The sequence below is a fragment of the Pleurodeles waltl genome, chromosome 4_2 (genome assembly GCF_031143425.1).
Source record: "Pleurodeles waltl isolate 20211129_DDA chromosome 4_2, aPleWal1.hap1.20221129, whole genome shotgun sequence".
NCBI lineage: Eukaryota > Metazoa > Chordata > Amphibia > Caudata > Salamandridae > Pleurodeles > Pleurodeles waltl.
Window position 1 is genome coordinate 41991440 of NC_090443.1, and position 23648 is coordinate 42015087.

The 23648-nt window shown below is 47.4% G+C and overlaps 1 protein-coding gene across 4 annotated transcripts in view; it reads left to right on the forward strand.

Moving 5' to 3' along the window:
* Nucleotides 1-23648, forward strand: part of ANKRD52 (ankyrin repeat domain 52) — a 664467-nt gene that overhangs the window by 342675 nt on the left and 298144 nt on the right. For all 4 annotated transcript variants that reach the window (XM_069230557.1, XM_069230556.1, XM_069230555.1 and 1 more), the window contains 3 exons: nucleotides 8274-8391; nucleotides 8964-9183; nucleotides 9899-9986. In XM_069230557.1, the coding sequence (XP_069086658.1) occupies nucleotides 8274-8391; nucleotides 8964-9183; nucleotides 9899-9986 (426 nt within the window). The remainder of the gene's footprint in view (nucleotides 1-8273; nucleotides 8392-8963; nucleotides 9184-9898; nucleotides 9987-23648) is intronic.

The window sequence follows — 23648 nt, forward strand, 5'->3', positions numbered from 1 at the left end:
GCAGCCGACACGGAAGTGACCTCTGAAGCCTCAGAGGACTGCTCTGAACCCAAAGGACCAAGAAACTTCCCAGAAAAGCAGCACTGTTCAAAAACAGCAACAACTTTGCAACTTTCAAAGACTTTGCTCTTCCCGCTGGAAGCGTGAGACTTCACACTCTGCACCCGATGTCCCCGGCTCGAGCTCCAGCGAACCAACACTACAGGGAGGACTCCCAGGTGACTGCGACCTTGTGAGTAACCTGAGACTACCCCTCTGGGCCCCCGCAGCGACACATGCACAGAGAATTCAGAGGCTCCCCCTGACCGCCACTGCCTGTAACAAGGAACCTGCCTCCTGGACCAAGCACTGCACCCACAGCCCCCAGGACCACAAGGAACCGAAATCCAGGGCAGGAGTGACCATCAGGCGACCCTCTGCCTAGCCCAGTCGGTGGCTTGCCAGAGAAGCCCCCCTGTGCCCTGCCTGCACCGCTATAGTTATCCCCGGGTCCCGCCATTGATTTATATTACAAACCCGGCGCCTGCTTTGCACACTGCACCCGGCCACCCCTGTGTCGCTGAGGGGGTGTGTTGTGTGCCGACTTGTCCCCCCCCCCAGTGCTCTACAAAACCCCCCTGGTCTGCCCTCCCAAGACGCAGGTACTTACCTGTTGGCAGACTGGAACCGGAGCACCCTTGTTCTTCATAGGCGTCTGTGTTTTGGGCCCTCCTTTGACCTCTGCACCTGACCGGCCCTGTGTTGCTGGTGAGGTGACTTTGGGGTTGCCTTGAACCCCCAACGGTGGGCTGCCTATGCCCAGGAACTTGAGCTTGTAAGTGCCTTACTTATCTGAAAAACTAACCATTACTTACCTCCCCCAGGAACTGTTGATTTTTGCACTGTGTCCACTTTTAAAATAGCTTATTGAAATTGTAACTAAAACTGTGTATGTTACTGCTCTAATTCAAAGTTCCTTACTTACCTGTGTGGAGTACCTTACATTTTATGTATATACTTTGAATCTTGTGGATCTAAAATAAATTAAGAAAATATATGTTCAATGGCATCTGTCGCTGTAGATACGCATGTTTTGCATAGCTCGCCATCTGGTGTTGGGCCGGAGTGTTACAAGTTGTTTTTCTTCGAAGAAGTCTTTCGAGTCACGGGACCGAGTGACTCCTCCTTTTGTCTCCATTGCGCATGGGCGTCGACTCCATCTTCGATTGTTTTTTTTCCGCCATCGGGTTCGGACGTGTTCCTGTCGCTCCGAGTTTCGGAACGGAAAGATAGCTAATTTCGGAAGATTTTCGTCGGTATTGTTGCGTTCGGGATCGGCGTAGTTAGATTCAACACCGCGTCTAAGATCGAAGAGCTCCGGTGCCCTTCGGGGTAATTTTTTCGATTCCCCCGTCGGGGCCTGGTCGGCCCGACCGCGTGCAGAAGAACGCCGATGGAACGGACCCCGTTCCGTTTCTGTCCCAAATGCCACAATAAATACCCCTATACAGACCAACACTTGGTCTGCAACCTGTGCCTGTCACCTGAGCACAGTGAAGACACCTGCGAGGCCTGTCGTGCGTTCCGGTCCCGAAAAACACTCCGAGACCGTCGAGCCAGAAGACTTAAGATGGCGTCCGCGCCGACAGCCCACCGGGAGTTCGAGGAACAAGAAGAGGAGGGAACCTTTTCGATCCAAGAATCGGACTCCGAAGGATTCGACGATCCACAAACCGTGAGTAAGACGTCGAAAACCACTCAGAAGAAGATTTACAAGGCCCAGGGGACGCCACTGCCACCAGGCCATGGCTCGACCCATAAATTCGGTGACCGACCGTCGGCACCGAAAAAGGCCCAAACAGTGCCGAGATCGTCCGACTCCGGTCGAGACACCGGCACGCAGCCTTCTCGGGACCGAGAAAGTGCTGGAGACAAGCATCGACGCCGAGATACCGGTGTAGACACGGCTCGACGCCGAGACAGCGGCACCGAAGAAGAAAAAAGTCACCTCGGAGCCGAAAAAAGATGCAGACAGGGTTTCGGTGCCAAAACAAACTGCAACCGACCCAGTTTCAGGCTCTTATACAGAAGAGCACTCGCTAACCTCCCAAATGCAAAAGCATAGGTTTGAGGAAGAGCTACACTCAACTGATGTAGACCATACGCAAAAGCGTATTTTCATACAGCAGGGGACAGGAAAAATAAGCACCCTTCCCCCTATTAGAAGAAAGAGAAGATTGGAGTTCCAAACTGAACAAACACCACAAACAAAAGTGGTGAAAAAAGTTACTCCACCACCCTCTCCTCCACCTGTGATTAACGTCTCACCAGCACAAACTCCATCACATTCCCCAGCTCACACCACCATGAGCCAGGGTGACCAAGATCAAGACGCATGGGACTTATACGACGCCCCAGTGTCAGATAACAGTCCGGAGGCATACCCTACGAAGCCATCTCCACCAGAGGACAGCACTGCGTATTCTCAAGTGGTGGCTAGAGCAGCACAATTTCACAATGTAAGCCTCCACTCAGAACAGGTCGAGGATGACTTTTTATTCAACACACTCTCCTCCACCCACAGCTCCTACCAAAGCCTGCCTATGCTCCCTGGTATGCTCCGGCACGCAAAAGAAATCTTTAAGGAGCCGGTCAAAAGTAGGGCAATCACACCAAGAGTGGAAAAAAAGTATAAGGCGCCTCCTACAGTCCCGGCTTTCATCACTACACAGCTGCCACCAGACTCTGTCGTTGTAGGAGCAGCTAGGAAAAGGGCCAACTCCCACACATCTGGAGATGCACCACCCCCAGATAAAGAAAGCCGCAAGTTCGATGCAGCTGGTAAGAGAGTCGCAGCACAAGCTGCAAACCAGTGGCGCATCGCTAACTCCCAGGCACTACTTGCGCGCTATGACAGAGCCCATTGGGATGAGATGCAACATCTCATTGACCATCTGCCCAAGGACCTACAAAATAGGGCAAAACAAGTGGTTGAGGAGGGACAGACCATTTCCAACAACCAAATCCGCTCCTCCATGGATGCTGCAGATACAGCTGCACGGACAATTAATACATCTGTAACTATCAGAAGGCATGCATGGCTCCGAACGTCTGGATTTAAACCAGAGATTCAGCAAGCAGTTCTCAATATGCCTTTTAACGAAAAAGAACTGTTCGGTCCAGAAGTGGACACAGCGATTGAGAAACTCAAAAAAGACACGGACACTGCTAAAGCCATGGGTGCACTCTACTCCCCGCAGAGCAGAGGGAATTACAGCACATTCCGTAAAACACCCTTTAGAGGGGGGTTTCGGGGTCAGAGCACACAAGCCAGCACCTCACAGGCAACACCGTCCAGTTACCAGGGACAGTACAGAGGAGGTTTTCGGGGACAATATAGAGGAGGGCAATTCCCTAGGAATAGAGGAAAATTTCAAAGCCCCAAAACCCCTACTACTAAGCAGTGACTCACATGTCACTCACCCCCTCCACACAACACCAGTGGGGGGAAGAATAAGTCATTATTACAAAGCATGGGAGAAAATCACTACAGACACTTGGGTTCTAGCAATTATCCAACATGGTTATTGCATAGAATTTCTACAATTCCCTCCAAACATACCACCAAAAGCACAAAATTTGACAAAACATCATTCCAATCTCCTGGAGATAGAAGTGCAGGCACTATTGCAAAAGAATGCAATCGAATTAGTGCCAAACACACAAATAAACACAGGAGTTTACTCACTGTACTTTCTGATACCAAAGAAGGACAAAACGCTGAGACCAATCCTAGACCTCAGAATAGTGAACACATTCATCAAATCAGACCACTTTCACATGGTCACACTACAAGAAGTATTACCATTGCTAAAACTACACGACTACATGACAACTTTAGACCTCAAGGACGCGTATTTCCATATACCAATACACCCATCGCACAGGAAATACCTAAGGTTTGTATTCAAAGGAATACATTACCAATTCAAGGTACTGCCTTTCGGATTAACAACCGCACCAAGAGTCTTTACCAAATGTCTAGCAGTAGTCGCTGCACACATCAGAAGGCAGCAAATACATGTGTTCCCATATCTAGACGACTGGCTAATCAAGGCCCATTCGTTAATAGAGTGCTCAAATAACACAAATCAGATCATACAAACCCTCTTCAAACTAGGGTTCACCGTCAACTTCACGAAATCCAACATTCTGCCGTGCAAGGTACAACAATACCTAGGAGCCATAATAGACACAACAAAAGGAGTAGCCACTCCAAGTCCCCAAAGAATTCAAAATTTCAACACCATCATACAACGCATGTATCCAACACAAAAGATACAAGCAAAGATGATATTACAACTCCTAGGCATGATGTCTTCATGCATAGCCATTGTCCCAAACGCAAGACTGCACATGAGGCCCTTACAACAGTGCCTAGCATCACAGTGGTCTCAAGCACAGGGTCATCTTCTAGATCTGGTGTTAATAGACCGCCAAACTTACCTCTCGCTTCTGTGGTGGAACAACATAAATTTAAACAAAGGGCGGCCTTTCCAAGACCCAGTGCCACAATACGTAATAACAGATGCTTCCATGACAGGGTGGGGAGCACACCTCGATCAACACAGCATACAAGGACAATGGAACGTACATCAAACAAAACTGCATATAAATCACCTAAAACTTCTAGCAGTTTTTCAAGCACTAAAAGCTTTCCAACCAATAATAGTTCACAAATACATTCTCGTCAAGACAGACAACATGACAACAATGTATTATCTAAACAAGCAAGGGGGGACGCACTCCACGCAGTTAAGCCTGCTAGCACAAAAAATTTGGCGTTGGGTAATTCACAACCAAATTCGCCTAATAGCACAATTTATACCAGGGATCCAAAATCAACTCGCAGACAATCTCTCTCGAGATCACCAACAGGTCCACGAATGGGAAATTCACCCCCAAATTCTGAACACCTATTTCAAACTCTGGGGAACACCTCAAATAGACTTGTTTGCGACGAAGGAGAACGCAAAATGCCAAAACTTTGCATCCAGATACCCACACAAACAGTCCCAAGGCAATGCCCTATGGATGAACTGGTCAGGGATATTTGCTTACGCTTTTCCTCCTCTCCCTCTCCTTCCTTACCTGGTAAACAAACTCAGTCAAAACAAACTCAAACTCATATTAATAGCACCAACTTGGGCAAGGCAACCCTGGTACACAACGCTGCTAGACCTATCAGTAGTACCCTACATCAAATTGCCTAACAGGCCAGATCTGTTGACACAACACAACCAAAAGATCAGACACCCAGATCCAGCATAGCTGAATCTAGCAATCTGGCTCCTGAAATCCTAGAATTCGGGCACTTACAACTTACCCAAGAATGTATGGAAGTCATAAAGCAAGCCAGAAGGCCATCCACCAGGCACTGCTATGCAAGTAAATGGAAGAGGTTTGTTTGCTACTGCCATATTAATCAAATACAACCATTACACACAACTCCAGAACATGTAGTGGGTTACTTGCTTCACTTACAAAAATCTAACCTGGCTTTCTCTTCCATTAAAATACACCTTGCAGCAATATCTGCATACCTGCAGACTACCTATTCAACTTCCCTATATAAATACCAGTCATTAAAGCATTCATGGAGGGCCTTAGGAGAATTATACCACCAAGAACACCACCTGTTCCTTCATGGAACCTAAATGTTGTCCTAACTAGACTTATGGGTCCACCTTTTGAACCCATGCACTCCTGCGAAATACAGTTCCTAACCTGGAAGGTTGCATTTCTCATCGCCATTACTTCCCTAAGAAGAGTAAGCGAGATTCAGGCGTTTACAATACAAGAACCTTTTATACAACTACACAAGAATAAGGTCGTCCTAAGGACTAATCCTAAATTTTTGCCAAAGGTTATTTCACCGTTCCATCTAAATCAAACAGTGGAACTTCCAGTGTTCTTTCCACAACCAGATACCGTAGCTGAAAGGGCACTACATACATTAGATGTCAAAAGAGCATTAATGTATTACATTGACAGAACAAAGAACATCAGAAAGACTAAACAACTATTTATTGCATTTCAAAAACCTCATGCAGGAAACCTCATGCAGGAAACCCAATATCAAAACAAGGTATAGCCAGATGGATAGTTAAATGCATCCAAATCTGCTACCTTAAAGCTAAACGACAGCTGCCCATTACACCAAGGGCACACTCAACCAGAAAGAAAGGTGCTACCATGGCCTTTCTAGGAAACATCCCAATGCAAGAAATATGTAAGGCAGCCACATGGTCTACGCCTCACACATTCACCAAGCACTACTGTGTAGACGTGTTATCCGCACAACAAGCCACAGTAGGTCAAGCCGTATTAAGAACATTATTTCAAACTACTTCCACTCCTACAGGCTGAGCCACCGCTTTTGGGGAGATAACTGCGTACTAGTCTATGCAAAACATGCGTATCTGCCATCGAACTGAAAATGTCACTTACCCAGTGTACATCTGTTCGTGGCATCAGTCGCTGTAGATTCGCATGTGCCCACCCGCCTCCCCGGGAGCCTGTAGCAGTTTGGAAGTTACCTTCAACTATTTGTATATGTATCATCTCAACCTTAAATAGGTACATACTTAGTCACTCCATTGCATGGGCACTATTACTACAATTCAACTCCTACCTCACCCTCTGCGGGGAAAAACAATCGAAGATGGAGTCGTGGAGTCGACGCCCATGCGCAATGGAGACAAAAGGAGGAGTCACTCGGTCCCGTGACTCAAAAGACTTCTTCGAAGAAAAACAACTTGTAACACTCCGGCCCAACACCAGATGGCGAGCTATGCAAAACATGCGAATCTACAGCGACTGATGCCACGAACAGATGTACACTGGGTAAGTGACATTTTCATTTCCTACCTCTAAGGGGAACCCTTGTACTCTGTGCACACTCTCTTACTTTGAGATAGTATATACAGAGCCAACTTCCTACAAGCAGCTACCTTTTCAGACTGCAGTGCTCCTGTGTTTTCAGCACTCTTATAGCAAGCAGTGTTGTGGGAGAGGTGAGGGGGCAGCACCACACACAAGCTTACAAGTCTGGCAAAAGGCTGAGAGAAGCCTAAGTTAACCGAGAATACCTCTGATCGAGTTCACGCGATATGAAACTTCAAAGCGCAGTGGCAGCCATAGAGCACGAAGGGGACAGAAAAAAGTAAAGCGCCCACACTAATGTATATGGGCGATCGTGCAATAATCCATGTAACAGGGTCAGTCTGCAAGATGTAACAAAACAGCCTCAAGGTGGGACAAGCGTAAAGCATTTACCACCAAAATTAAAGGATTTTTGAAAGGCAGCGCCAGGAACGAATGAAAGTGATGGGCATGGTTAAAGCCCACAGAACAGATTCCAACATATCGAACAGAGCACCGCTTGGGTGCTGCTATGCTCAACCTAAAAATTAAAAAAAAGTGAAACCCCACCCAGTTACAGGCACTGGAATACAGTACAATACTTGCAAGAGGAAAAGAGACTTTGAAAATCGATTTATGCAAACCTTATAGGAAAACTGTCCGAAATAATCCCTTTTCAAAATCTGTGACATTTACATCTTAGAAAAGGTACATAAAATAAGATTTCTGGAAAAATACGTTTTCTGACTTGTCTTACAAATGGTGCATGCCATTCATCTTGAAAATGCTAATCAAATAGGATGAAATGGTTTCTCAGAATTGGTATTCTGTGAAGTTGGTTTTCAATTAAATCCTATACAGTCACTAGGCCACCCAATAGAAATATATAATTTATTTTGTGTCAACGAGATTTTACTTGTGCTATCACTTTGCGCCACCAAACCTATCAAAGTTGACTGGGGTCAGACCTCTCTTGCTCTTTATCTGCTGAGCATCCATTCTCTTCACAGAAACCAGCAATGCTGAACTATTCCACACATCATTTAAACAACACTTTATACGAAACTTGTAACAGCACAGCAAGTTGCCTTGTGTGTTGTCTACCAATACTTTTTAAACCTCATTGATTGAATATAGGCTTTCTTGGAAAAAAGGAAGGAACCGATCCTTCTAGGTCATTCAGAGAGTTAGGGTATAAGAAGCATTAATCTGCTCCCTGGCCATTGGTTTAGGTGTCATGGCTGCTGCAGATTGAATTTGAACTTGACTTTTGAGTAAAGATTCCTGTTATTTTCCTGGTCTTCAGTGATAGTGTTTTAAAAGCTTTGTTGCCAACCTTTATTACTCACTTCATCATTCTTTCTCAAAAGGACTCCTCTGATGCTGGCGGTCATGAATGGGCATGTAGATTGTGCCCACCTATTGCTGGAGAAGGGAGCCACTGCAGATGCTGCAGACAAGAGGGGCAGGACCACCCTTCATCGCGGGGTAAGTAAGCATGAGTTGACCGATTTTATTTGGCTTTGTTGACCCAGTCTTACTTTGTTTCCCCAATCTGCACTAAAGGCAGGAGTATATATTCTGGTAAACCCACACGGCATAGCGTATGGATTCTCAACTCAGAAGTTGAATTCCACATTGGATCTGCTATGCAATATTTCTGGAGTATTCTTTCTGCATCAGTTGCTGTGAGCTGGACAGAGTTAAATCTGCTCCTCTGGACAGAAGGCACTGACTTATGAGTGTGTTTAATACTTGGTGGTGTTCTCATGTAACTCTTGATGAATGGATTTACACACTGAGCTTCCATTTCTTCTGCGGTAGGAGCACACGATCTGGAGACTGATGGTTATCATTGGTTTTGTAGCATTTGGCTCTTTCGGTGACTGCGGCTCTGACGATTTGAATGTCCCTCACTGCTTGTTTGCATTTGTGTAGCATATCAGTTCATCAGACCATATGTTTTTAAAAACTGATGATTGTTGCAGGGCTAGTACTGTAAACTACCTGTTTCTGCTTGAGGCCATTACACACTGGGTGCTCTTGTTTGTGGTCCACAGGCGATGACAGGCTGCGAAGATTGTGTAGGTGGGCTGCTGGACCACGACGCCTTTGTACTGTGCAGGGACTTCAAGGGACGGACTCCAATCCACTTTGCAGCAGCCTGTGGCCACACTGATGTCTTGAGGATGCTGCTGCAAGCTGCCATCTCCACAGACCCCCTTGACGCTGTGGTGGACTACAGCGGATACACACCAATGCACTGGGCTGCTTACAACGGTAAGGCTGAGTTTATCTGTAGGCTTCAGATTCCAGAATGCAATTTTATGTTCTGGGAGACAAGTTCATCTGTTCTCTTTGCTGGACTCTTATGTCATAACTTCCCCCTTCTTCTGTTCTTCGTCATCTGACTGATTAGTGGTATTCTCAGCATGCATCAGTTCTTTTTGATCTCCTTCTGTCATCCTGTAGGGTTGCACCTGCTGATAAACTTCCCTCACTATTGGTATTCCACAGCTGTGCAACAGATGAGGGCAGGTGATGTTTCCTGCTATTGCTTGTTGCAGCATTCAGTAAATTTCCATGTTTCTCTTTTCCCTTATGGCACTGGCACTCCATTTAACTACATCAAGGTTTTGCAAATATAACTTTTTGTTGAATTTGTGAGTGACTAATTGTTAACAGAATTACTTTGCGTTTATGTAGAGTAAACATTTTATTTTGCTTGTCCCTTCAAAAACTATACGTTTGTGTATGGCTTTTATTTCTGAGCACCTTTTTCTTTTAGGGTTATTTAACCAAAATGCTCAAACAGTAGGCATGCCTACTTTTTAGTGTTACTTTCATGTTTCACAAATCAACCGTAACTGTGATGCTACTGTGCCAATTTAGACACAAAGATACATTGGATGGCTCAGCATTCATGGGCAAAATGAAAGATGGTTTAAACATATGCCTTTTCTTGCTTATACCACAATATTTTTTAATTTTTCAGGGCACGAAGATTGTTTGGAGATGTTACTTGAACACAATCAGTTTGCCTACCTGGAAGGAAACCCTTTTACCCCATTGCACTGTGCAGTGTGAGTAGTCGCCTCTCTTCAGCTGTATAGCATCTAAATTCCGAAGGTTTAAGAGAATAAGGGGAGTGTACATTGTATTTGTTTTTATTTTAAACTGAAAATTGCATTCAAATAATCTTAGGCAGCATTGCACCTTCCTCTGGAACTCTAATACCTATGCGCCAGTGCAGAAATGTTACCCCTGTGGGTCGTGACAAATGGATATACTGTGTTATTTATACCACCACACCATTTGGAAATCGGTAGCACTTTGCATTTTATGAGTAATAGTTTTGTTAGGCAACAAGTGGCATATGCAGTAAGTTTGAAATGAAAATAACCCATAACGTTAACAAAGGCAGTCCCAGAGCATATATTTTTTTCTAGAAATTCTGGAAGTGGTAACAATTTATTTTGGTGGTGTATAGCTGAAGTTGGAATGCCGACTCCCCTGTCTAAATGTGGACCTTGGGGTTGGTGAGGGGCAGTTGGTGGAGGCTGTTAATGAGATGTTGCTGAGGTCCTAAACAGAATGGGTGCAGACAGGATGTATGTTTTGCACAGTGGTAAATACTGCACTTCTGCAACTTGTAACAACAAATTTTCTCTGCTATGGGATTCTTTCAATACAAATTCTCTGCATGTGTTTGGGGCACTTCTAAATGTGTTTGTATAAAATACATTGAATAAATGAATCTTCTAATCATGTTTTTCCTCGTAAAGCCATGTATTATTCCAAAGTGTCAACATTAGACTTTATTAAGCATGTTGTCTCCTAATTGCTTTTCAGAAAATCATTTGTGCTTTTTATCAGGGCATCTTTGAGCACGACCATTAATCATTCAAGAATTTTAGACAACATTTATATCCAGAAATATCTTGACATTTTGAACATACAATGTAGGAAGCTTGCTCTTTATATAGTATACCAAAAAGAGGTATGCTGTGTAAAGAGTCCAGGTATCCCTTTAGAAGTGGACAAGGCTTTCTTTAAAAATCCAAAGTGCTCTATTTGTGGTAGGTGTGGTCGAGCAGCTTAGGCTAATTAAAGGGGATTGTGAGACATTTGCTGCATACAGTCATTCAGTAAATGGCACACACACACATTCATTAAGGAGATCCACACCAATTTAGAAAAATAACACCATTATATATATTGTTTTAACACCAATAACTTAGTTCTTGGGTAAGTACTTTTTTAAGTTAGCAGTTTTTAAGTATAGAGCAAATACACGTGCATTGACGTTAATGCAGTAATGTTATCCTGTGGGAAAAGAAGCATATACTGCATACAGGTACTTGGCAACAATTTGCAGGACTGTTCTTCTGGAGTTAAGTTAAGTATAGGGAAAAGGTCCAAGGCAGCACCACCTCGATAGGCTTTGGGCATACAGGTGCAGATATGATTTTCAGTGTCAGATGCCCTAATGTTATTCTGTGGGAAAGAAACATATGCTGCATACGAGTCCTTGGCAACAACTTACAGCGCTGTTCTTCTGGAGCTGAGGTAAGTATGGGGGAAAGTCCAAGGCAGCACCAACAGGTCACTTTGAGAGGCACTGGGGCATTTGGGCAAAGAGGTGCTTTACAGCGTTGGACTGAGTGACCAGTCCGGCTTAACCCATGGTGAGGGTCTTGTGGGCCTTGGGCAGGCAAACACACTGTCCCTCCACAGCAACTTGGGCTGGGGGGCGCATGTGTAGTGGTGCTTGGTCAGACAGGGGCACGACTCCTCACAGTTCTTGGTTCCTGCTCAAAAGAGACTGCTGGCAGAGACTTGGGGACTGATCTGGCCAAACACATGGTGTGGTTCAGCTCTGGAGGGTCTCAGGACCTTGTTGGCCCATTTTGACTCGGGCTTGGGGGCTCAGGTGCAGTGGTGCTTTTTGGTGTCCGGTTTTTGATGGTCCGGGGCCCTCACGGTTCTTCTTGGGTGCCTGCAGGGTAGTAGCTCCACTACTCCACTGAAGATGCTGTTAGTTCTTTCAAGTACTGGCAGTCCTTCCAGGATTTTGGAGGCAGAGCAACTAAAGGACGATTCGGCTTTGGCGCAGTTGTTGAGGACAGCAGGCAGGCTGGCAGCGTTGGAACCAAGTCAGTTGCTGCTCCTCAATTCTTGCTTTTCGTAGCTCTTCAGTGTCCTCCTTTTTAAGTCGGTAGAATCTGGGTTCCTGGTGTTAGCAGGCCACCTAAATAGCCAGTGAACTACTTACTTTTAGTGTCACTGTGTGGGGAGTGGGCATAACCCTATCACAGAGTTCCTAATTTCACTACACACGAGGTGGTGGAATTCTCCTTTTGGTGTTCACTTCAGGAAGACCACCCTAGAGGTGTGAGTGACTGGCAAAGTAACACTCCTCCTGACTATCTAATTTCTTGCCAGCCCTGGTGCCAAATGGGCCTCAAGGCAGGGGGTTGCCTCTCCCAGGTCTGGGGTAAACTGTGTTTGCGTATCAAAGGTGGCAGGGACTTGGAAGTCGCGGGTCTTGGTATACAGATTTATTGGCCATCCTTCTAGAGGAGGTGATAACACCTCATGCCAGAGCAGGCATTGTTTCTGACCTCAGAGAGCGTGGCTCTCTCCTCTAGGGGGTGAGAAACTCATCTGTGGTGGCAAGCTGATCTATACCAGTCAGCCAGTACAGTAGAAGGGAAGTAGGGTTTGAGGAGGCACATCTAATGTGCCCTCTGGGTACTTGTCATAATTCAATACTAGCATCAGTATACGTTTATTAAGACGCGGTGTTTCATGCCTTGGGGCTCCAATGCCTGCGGTAGGTGGTGACTTATTTACATATAGCCCATGGTGTGTCTTTGATATGGCACACTGGAGTGTGCCATCTCATGTTTTCAAACATGGTTTGCACCATGCCATGCAGCCTGTAATGGCAGTCTGTGTAATCTTGTGTGTAGGTCCTTTGGGATGGCATAAGACATGCTTCAGCCCTTAGGAACCCTCTTTAGTACCCATGCCCTATGTGCCAGGGCTACCATTTAGTAGGAACTCAAAGGGGTGCTAAAGTCCATGCCAGTTTGGTTACAATTAGACTTTGTCGAGTAAATTATCATAGATGTAATACAATAACTATTTTCATATTTTCACGAGTGCCTGACAATTATATAAACCTATTCACTTTTTATGATCATTGTATACTTGACAGGTGAATATCACAATTCATGAAGTGCCATACGAAGCCAAATATTCCTTGTCTGAATTTACATTAGGCCCTGTTCTTTACAATTAAAACACAAAACCTCACAATGTTCATTTGTGTAAAGAAATGGCTCCCTGTTGCAGTTACCCCCCACTTTTTGCCTGATACTGATGCTGACTTGACTGAGAAGTGTGCTGGGACCCTGCTAACCAGGCCCCAGCACCAGTGTTCCTTCACCTAAAATGTACCATTGTATCCACAATTGGCACACCCTGGCATTCAGATAAGTCCCTTGTAACTGGTACTTCTAGTACCAAGGGCCCTGATGCCAAGAAAGGTCTCTAAGGGCTGCAGCATGTCTTATGCCACCCTAGAGACCCCTCACTCAGCGCAGACACACTGCTTACAAGCCTGTGTGTGCTAGTGAGAACAAAATGAGTAAGTCGACATGGCACTCCCCTCAGGGTGCCATGCCAGCCTCTCACTGCCTAGGCAGTATAGGTAAGACACCCCTCTAGCAGGCCTTACAGCCCTAAGGCAGGGTGCACTATACCATAGGTGAGGGTACCAGTGCATGAGCACTGTGCCCCTACAGTGTCTAAACAAAACCTTAGACATTGTAAGTGCAGGGTAGCCATAAGAGTATATGGTCTGGGAGTCTGTCAAACACGAACTCCACAGCACCATAATGGCTACACTGAAAACTGGGAAGTTTGGTATCAAACTTCTCAGCACAATAAATGCACACTGATGCCAGTGTACATTTTATTGTAAAATACACCCCAGAGGGCACCTTAGAGGTGCCCCCTGAAACTTAACCGACTATCTGTGTAGGCTGACTAGTTTTAGCAGCCTGCCACAAACCGAGACATGTTGCTGGCCCCATGGGGAGAGTGCCTTTGTCACTCTGAGGCCAGTAACAAAGCCTGCACTGGGTGGAGATGCTAACACCTCTCCCAGGCAGGAATTGTCACACCTGGCGGTGAGCCTCAAAGGCTCACCTCCTTTGTGCCAACCCAGCAGGACACTCCAGCTAGTGGAGTTGCCCGCCCCCTCCGGCCAGGACCCACTTTTGGCGGCAAGGCCGGAGAAAATAATGAGAATAACAAGGAGGAGTCACTGGCCAGTCAGGACAGCCCCTAAGGTGTCCTGAGCTGAGGTGACTCTAACTTTTAGAAATCCTCCATCTTGCAGATGGAGGATTCCCCCAATAGGGTTAGGATTGTGACCCCCTCCCCTTGGGAGGAGGCACAAAGAGGGTGTACCCACCCTCAGGGCTAGTAGCCATTGGCTACTAACCCCCCAGACCTAAACACGCCCTTAAATTTAGTATTTAAGGGCTACCCTGAACCCTAGAAAATTAGATTCCTGCAACAAGAAGAAGGACTGCCCAGCTGAAAACCCCTGCAGCGGAAGACCAGAAGACGACAACTGCCTTGGCTCCAGAAACTCACCGGCCTGTCTCCTGCCTTCCAAAGATCCTGCTCCAGCGACGCCTTCCGAAGGGACCAGCGACCTCGACATCCTCTGAGGACTGCCCCTGCTTCGAAAAGACAAGAAACTCCCGCGGACCTGCTCCAAGAAAAGCTGCAACTTTGTTTCCAGCAGCTTTAAAGAACCCTGCAAGCTCCCCGCAAGAAGCGTGAGACTTGCAACACTGCACCCGGCGACCCCGACTCGGCTGGTGGAGACCCGACACCTCAGGAGGGACCCCAGGACTACTCTGATACTGTGAGTACCAAAACCTGTCCCCCCTGAGCCCCCACAGCGCCGCCTGCAGAGGGAATCCCGAGGCTTCCCCTGACCGCGACTCTTTGAACCTAAAGTCCCGACGCCTGGGAGAGACCCTGCACCCGCAGCCCCCAGGACCTGAAGGACCGGACTTTCACTGGAGAAGTGACCCCCAGGAGTCCCTCTCCCTTGCCCAAGTGGAGGTTTCCCCGAGGAACCCCCCCCTTGCCTGCCTGCAGCGCTGAAGAGATCCCGAGATCTCTCATAGACTAACATTGCGAACCCGACGCTTGTTTCTACACTGCACCCGGCCGCCCCCGCGCCGCTGAGGGTGAAATTTCTGTGTGGACTCGTGTCCCCCCCGGTGCCCTACAAAACCCCCCTGGTCTGCCCTCCGAAGACGCGGGTACTTACCTGCAAGCAGACCGGAACCGGGGCACCCCCTTCTCTCCATTCTAGCCTATGTGTTTTGGGCACCACTTTGAACTCTGCACCTGACCGGCCCTGAGCTGCTGGTGTGGTGACTTTGGGGTTGCTCTGAACCCCCAACGGTGGGCTACCTTGGACCAAGAACTGAACCCTGTAAGTGTCTTACTTACCTGGTAAAACTAATCAAAACTTACCTCCCCTAGGAACTGTGAAAATTGCACTAAGTGTCCACTTTTAAAACAGCTATTTGTGAATAACTTGAAAAGTATACATGCAATTTTGATGATCTGAAGTTCCTAAAGTACTTACCTGCAATACCTTTCGAATGAGATATTACATGTAGAATTTGAACCTGTGGTTCTTAAAATAAACTAAGAAAAGATATTTTTCTATAACAAAACCTATTGGCTGGATTTGTCTCTGAGTGTGTGTACCTCATTTATTGTCTATGTGTATGTACAACAAATGCTTAACACTACTCCTTGGATAAGCCTACTGCTCGACCACACTACCACAAAATAGAGCATTAGTATTATCTATTTTTACCACTATTTTACCTCTAAGGGGAACCCTTGGACTCTGTGCATGCTATTCCTTACTTTGAAATAGCACATACAGAGCCAACTTCCTACATTGGTGGATCAGCGGTGGGGTACAAGACTTTGCATTTGCTGGACTACTCAGCCAATACCTGATCACACGACAAATTCCAAAATTGTCATTAGAAATTGATTTTTGCAATTTGAAAAGTTTTCTAAATTCTTAAAAGACCTGCTAGGGCCTTGTGTTAGATCCTGTTTAGCATTTCTTTTAGAGTTTAAAAGTCTGTAAAAGTTTGAATTAGATTCTAGAACCAGTTTTAGTTTCTTAAAAAGTATTCCAACTTTTAGAAGCATAATGTCTAGCACAGATGTGAATGTGGTGGAACTCGACACCACACCTTACCTCCATCTTAAGATGAGGGAGCTAAGGTCACTCTGTAAAATAAAGAAAATAACAATGGGCCCCAAACCTACCAAAATACAGCTCCAGGAGCATTTGGCAGAGTTTGAAAAGGCCAACCCCTCTGAGGGTGGCAACTCAGAGGAAGAGGATAGTGACTGGGAGGACAATTCCCCCCTACCAGTCCTATCTAGGGAGAACAGGGTCCCTCAAACCCTGACTCCAAAAATAATAGTCAGAGATGCTGGTTCCCTCACAGGAGAGACCAACACCTCTGAAATCACTAAGGATAACCCCAGTGAAGAGGACATCCAGTTAGCCAGGATGGCCAAAAGATTGGCTTTGGAAAAGCAGCTCCTAGCCATAGAAAGGGAAAGAAAAGAGATGGGCCTAGGTCCCATCAATGGTGGCAGCAACTTAAATAGGGTCAGAGATTCTCCTGACATCCTAAAAATCCCCAAAGGGATTGTAACAAAATATGAAGATGGTGATGACATCACCAAATGGTTCACAGCTTTTGAGAGGGCTTGTGTAACCAGAAAAGTAAACAGATCTCACTGGGGTGCTCTCCTTTGGGAAATGTTCACTGGAAAGTGTAGGGATAGACTCCTCACACTCTCTGGAAAAGATGCAGAATCTTATGACCTCATGAAGGGTACCCTGATTGAGGGCTTTGGATTCTCCACTGAGGAGTATAGAATTAGGTTCAGGGGGGCTCAAAAATCCTCGAGCCAGACCTGGGTTGATTTTGTAGACTACTCAGTAAAAACACTAGATGGTTGGTTAACTGGAAATGAAGTGTGTGACTATGTTGGGCTTTATAATTTGTTTATGAAAGAACACATTTTAAGTAACTGCTTCAATGAAAAGTTGCATCAGTATCTGGTAGACCTAGGTCCAATTTCTCCCCAAGAATTGGGAAAGAAGGCAGACCACTGGGTCAAGACTAGGGTAACCAAAACTTCCACTGGGGGTGACCAAAAGAAAGGGGTTACAAAAACTCCTCAGGAGAAAGTGGGTGACACTAGAAACAAAGAAAAAGAGTCCTCTGTAGGCCCCCAAAAACCAGAACAGGTGGGTGGGCCCCAAGACACAACCCAAAACAAAGGTGGGTACCAGGGTAAGAACTGGGATGCCACTAAGGCATGGTGCCACAACTGTAAACAGTCTGGGCACCACACCAAGGACACTTCTTGTCCCAAAAACAAACCCCAGAACAAAATTCCAGGGGTAACCAGTGTAGCCATGGGAGATGACTCCTCAGATGAGGAGGTCTTCATAGCCTTCAACTGGAAACAGGGCCCAACAGGTGAGTTGGAGATTCCAGAGGGAAGTAGACACTTCCACCACCTACTGGTGAATGGAATCCCAACCACTGCCCTGAGAGACACTTGTGCCAGTCACACTATTGTGCATGACAGGCTGGTGCTCTCAAACCAGTACATCCCAGGTGAGACTGCCAGGGTAAGAGTTAGCCTAGACAGGGTCACTAAGAGGCCTGTGGCTTTAGTACCCATAGAAGTGGGTGGCACTCTTAGCTGGAGAAGGGTAGTAGTCAGTACAGACCTCCCCCTTGATTGTCTCCTTGGAAATGACTACCCAGAGGTTAGTCAGAGCCCAAGAGAGGAACTGGTCCAGTGCCAGTCCTCTCCCAAGGATTCTGGAAGTCCTGCCTCTGCAGTAAATGCAAGCAGGCCCCAGAAGAAGAAAAAAAGAAAACAGAGTAGGAAGGGTGGACAACCTTTAGCCAAGGTTACAGCAAGCCAAGGAGATTCTGCTCCAGTAGGGGAGAACTCCAAAAATGGCTCTGGTAAAGTCCAACCTGACCCACAAGAAGTCCTGGCTAGTCAGGCAACTGTTAAGCCTGAGTGGGTGGCTCCTCAGCTAACAGAAGAAAGAGTGGAAGAAGGGTGTTTACTACAAGATGTGGTAACCCCCCACTCTAATACAGCAGACAGGCACCCTGAACCCAAAGAAGTCTGTAACTTAGCCCCTTCCCTTGTAGGTGAAGAGCTAAGGGTGTGGTTCTGGGCACTGACAGCTGTCAGTGGCCTCTGCTGGGTGTTAGCCTTTATGGCTGCACTATCCTTGGCATGGTGGTCTGACCCCCTGCCAAATAACAAGTTAGGCCCCCTGACCCTGTTGGTCATGGTGGGGTTACTCCAGCTCTGGGTAACCTCTTTGGGTAAGCTAGGGGTGACCCTGGCTAAGATAAGATTAGCAGAGGTGGATACCTCTGACCTCAAAATAGAGAGAATGGGTGAAGACATAAAAAGCACAGACAAGAGGCAGTTCAGACTAGGTCCTATCACTGTGGAAGTGGGTCAGTTCCCCAGAGGGAATGACCTGAACAGGAGGATGTAAGGCAGAGTAGGCCCTGCAACAAACCAGCCATTTCCTCTACTCTTCCTCGCCTGACAGACTAGGAAGACTCTTCCAGCGTTGGCTGAGTCTCCTGGCCTGTGGGCTGGGGGGGGCTTGTGTAAAGAAATGGCTCCCTGTTGCAGTTACCCCCCACTTTTTGCCTGATACTGATGCTGACTTGACTGAGAAGTGTGCTGGGACCCTGCTAACCAGGCCCCAGCACCAGTGTTCCTTCACCTAAAATGTACCATTGTATCCACAATTGGCACACCCTGGCATTCAGATAAGTCCCTTGTAACTGGTACTTCTAGTACCAAGGGCCCTGATGCCAAGAAAGGTCTCTAAGGGCTGCAGCATGTCTTATGCCACCCTAGAGACCCCTCACTCAGCGCAGACACACTGCTTACAAGCCTGTGTGTGCTAGTGAGAACAAAATGAGTAAGTCGACATGGCACTCCCCTCAGGGTGCCATGCCAGCCTCTCACTGCCTAGGCAGTATAGGTAAGACACCCCTCTAGCAGGCCTTACAGCCCTAAGGCAGGGTGCACTATACCATAGGTGAGGGTACCAGTGCATGAGCACTGTGCCCCTACAGTGTCTAAACAAAACCTTAGACATTGTAAGTGCAGGGTAGCCATAAGAGTATATGGTCTGGGAGTCTGTCAAACACGAACTCCACAGCACCATAATGGCTACACTGAAAACTGGGAAGTTTGGTATCAAACTTCTCAGCACAATAAATGCACACTGATGCCAGTGTACATTTTATTGTAAAATACACCCCAGAGGGCACCTTAGAGGTGCCCCCTGAAACTTAACCGACTATCTGTGTAGGCTGACTAGTTTTAGCAGCCTGCCACAAACCGAGACATGTTGCTGGCCCCATGGGGAGAGTGCCTTTGTCACTCTGAGGCCAGTAACAAAGCCTGCACTGGGTGGAGATGCTAACACCTCTCCCAGGCAGGAATTGTCACACCTGGCGGTGAGCCTCAAAGGCTCACCTCCTTTGTGCCAACCCAGCAGGACACTCCAGCTAGTGGAGTTGCCCGCCCCCTCCGGCCAGGACCCACTTTTGGCGGCAAGGCCGGAGAAAATAATGAGAATAACAAGGAGGAGTCACTGGCCAGTCAGGACAGCCCCTAAGGTGTCCTGAGCTGAGGTGACTCTAACTTTTAGAAATCCTCCATCTTGCAGATGGAGGATTCCCCCAATAGGGTTAGGATTGTGACCCCCTCCCCTTGGGAGGAGGCACAAAGAGGGTGTACCCACCCTCAGGGCTAGTAGCCATTGGCTACTAACCCCCCAGACCTAAACACGCCCTTAAATTTAGTATTTAAGGGCTACCCTGAACCCTAGAAAATTAGATTCCTGCAACAAGAAGAAGGACTGCCCAGCTGAAAACCCCTGCAGCGGAAGACCAGAAGACGACAACTGCCTTGGCTCCAGAAACTCACCGGCCTGTCTCCTGCCTTCCAAAGATCCTGCTCCAGCGACGCCTTCCGAAGGGACCAGCGACCTCGACATCCTCTGAGGACTGCCCCTGCTTCGAAAAGACAAGAAACTCCCGAGGACAGCGGACCTGCTCCAAGAAAAGCTGCAACTTTGTTTCCAGCAGCTTTAAAGAACCCTGCAAGCTCCCCGCAAGAAGCGTGAGACTTGCAACACTGCACCCGGCGACCCCGACTCGGCTGGTGGAGACCCGACACCTCAGGAGGGACCCCAGGACTACTCTGATACTGTGAGTACCAAAACCTGTCCCCCCTGAGCCCCCACAGCGCCGCCTGCAGAGGGAATCCCGAGGCTTCCCCTGACCGCGACTCTTTGAACCTAAAGTCCCGACGCCTGGGAGAGACCCTGCACCCGCAGCCCCCAGGACCTGAAGGACCGGACTTTCACTGGAGAAGTGACCCCCAGGAGTCCCTCTCCCTTGCCCAAGTGGAGGTTTCCCCGAGGAACCCCCCCCTTGCCTGCCTGCAGCGCTGAAGAGATCCCGAGATCTCTCATAGACTAACATTGCGAACCCGACGCTTGTTTCTACACTGCACCCGGCCGCCCCCGCGCCGCTGAGGGTGAAATGTCTGTGTGGACTCGTGTCCCCCCCGGTGCCCTACAAAACCCCCCTGGTCTGCCCTCCGAAGACGCGGGTACTTACCTGCAAGCAGACCGGAACCGGGGCACCCCCTTCTCTCCATTCTAGCCTATGTGTTTTGGGCACCACTTTGAACTCTGCACCTGACCGGCCCTGAGCTGCTGGTGTGGTGACTTTGGGGTTGCTCTGAACCCCCAACGGTGGGCTACCTTGGACCAAGAACTGAACCCTGTAAGTGTCTTACTTACCTGGTAAAACTAATCAAAACTTACCTCCCCTAGGAACTGTGAAAATTGCACTAAGTGTCCACTTTTAAAACAGCTATTTGTGAATAACTTGAAAAGTATACATGCAATTTTGATGATCTGAAGTTCCTAAAGTACTTACCTGCAATACCTTTCGAATGAGATATTACATGTAGAATTTGAACCTGTGGTTCTTAAAATAAACTAAGAAAAGATATTTTTCTATAACAAAACCTATTGGCTGGATTTGTCTCTGAGTGTGTGTACCTCATTTATTGTCTATGTGTATGTACAACAAATGCTTAACACTACTCCTTGGATAAGCCTACTGCTCGACCACACTACCACAAAATAGAGCATTAGTATTATCTATTTTTACCACTATTTTACCTCTAAGGGGAACCCTTGGACTCTGTGCATGCTATTCCTTACTTTGAAATAGCACATACAGAGCCAACTTCCTACAATATGGTTTTCAGTTGCTCCGGCGTTAATGAATCAAGTGAACTCCCTGATCATGTTGAGCAAAGCCAGCATGTTGGCACTGTAAGTAAGTTTGGAATAATTCATGGCTAGTGAGGGAAATCGTAATCATAAGTGGGTTTGATGGAGTTCGTCCTTTGCCAGCCTTAATAGGATCCCTCCTATTATATGATGCAACATTAGATTGAGTAGAACAAAATATTCTTATAAAAGGCAATGCTTTCCTAACTTTATTTTCAATTTTTTAATTGTAGGAAGTTGGCTCTGTATGCACTATTTCAAAGTAAGGAATAGTATGCACAGAGTCCAAGGGTTCCCCTTAGAGGTAAGATAGTGGCAAAAAGAGATAATACTAATGCTCTATTTTGTGGTAGTGTGGTCGAGCAGTAGGCTTATCAAAGGAGTAGTGTTAAGCATTTGTTGTACATACACACAGGCAATAAATGAGGAACACACACTCGGAGACAAATCCAGCCAATAGGTTTTTTTTATAGAAAAATATCTTTTCTTAGTTTATTTTAAGAACCACAGGTTCAAATTTTACATGTAATATCTCATTTGAAAGGTATTGCAGGTAAGTACATTAGGAACTTTGAATCATTACTTTAGCATGTATACTTTTTACATAAAACACAATAAGCTGTTTTAAAAGTGGACACTTAGTGCAATTTTCACAGTTCCTGGGGGAGGTAAGTTTTTGTTAGTTTTGTCAGGTAAGTAAATCACTTACAAGTCTCAGGTTTGGGTCCAAGGTAGCCCACCGTTGGGGGTTCAGAGCAACCCCAAAGTTACCACACCAGCAGCTCAGGGCCGGTCAGGTGCAGAGGTCAAAGAGGTGCCCAAAACACATAGGCTTCAATGGAGTGAAGGGGGTGCCCCGGTTCCAGTCTGCCAGCAGGTAAGTACCCGCGTCTTCGGAGGGCAGACCAGGGGGGTTTTGTAGGGCACCGGGGGGGACACAAGTCAGCACAGAAAGTACACCCTCAGCAGCGCGGGGGCGGCCGGGTGCAGTGTGCAAACACGCGTCGGGTTCACAATGGTTGTCAATGAGAGATCAAGGGATCTCTTCAGCGTTGCAGGCAGGCAAGGGGGGGGGCTCCTCGGGGTAGCCACCACCTGGGCAAGGGAGAGGGCTTCCTGGGGGTCACTCCTGCACCGAAGTTCCGTTCCTTTAGGTGCTGGGGGCTGCGGGTGCAGGGTCTTTTCCAGCCGTTGGGAAATGGAGTTCAGACAGTCGCGGTCAGGGGGAGCCTGGGGATTCCCTCTGCAGGTGTCGCTGTGGGGGCTCAGGGGGGACAACTTTGGTTACTCAGTCGTAGAGTCGCCGGAGGGTCCTCCCTGAGTTGTTTGCTCTCCACCAGTCGAGTCGGGGTCGCCGGGTGCAGTGTTGCAAGTCTCACGCTTCTTGCGGGGAGTTGCAGGGGTCTTTAAATCTGCTCCTTGTAACAAAGTTGCAGTTCTTTTGGAGCAGTGCCGCTGTCCTCGGGAGTTTCTTGTCTTTTTCGAAGCAGGGCAGTCCTCAGAGGTTTCAGAGGTCGCTGGTCCCTTGGAAAGCGTCGCTGGAGCAGGTTTCTTTGGAAGGCAGGAGACAGGCCGGTAAGTCTGGGGCCAAGGCAGTTGGTGTCTTCTGTTCTTCCTCTGCAGGGGTTTGTCAGCTCAGCAGTCCTTCTTCTTGTTAGTTGCAGGAATCTAAAGTTTTAGGTTCAGGGGAGCCCTTAAATACTAAATTTAAGGGCGTGTTTAGGTCTGGGGGGTTAGTAGCCAATGGCTACTAGCCCTGAGGGTGAGTACACCCTCTTTGTGCCTCCTCCCAAGGGGAGGGGGGTCACATCCTTAATCCTATTGGGGGAATCCTCCATCTGCAAGATGGAGGATTTCTAAAAGTTAGTCACTTCAGCTCAGGACACCTTAGGGGCTGTCCTGACTGGCCAGTGACTCCTCCTTGTTGTTCTTTGTTTCCTCCAGCCTTGCCGCCAAAAGTGGGGGCCGTGGCCGGAGGGGGCGGGCAACTCCACTAAGCTGGAGTGTCCTGCGGTGCTGTGACAAAGGGGTGAGCCTTTGAGGCTCACCGCCAGGTGTTACAGTTCCTGCCTGGGGGAGGTGTTAGCATCTCCACCCAGTGCAGGCTTTGTTACTGGTCTCAGAGTGACAAAGGCACTCTCCCCATGGGGCCAGCAACATGTCTCTAGTGAGGCAGGCTGCTGGAACCAGTCAGCCTACACAGATAGTCGGTTAGGTTTCAGGG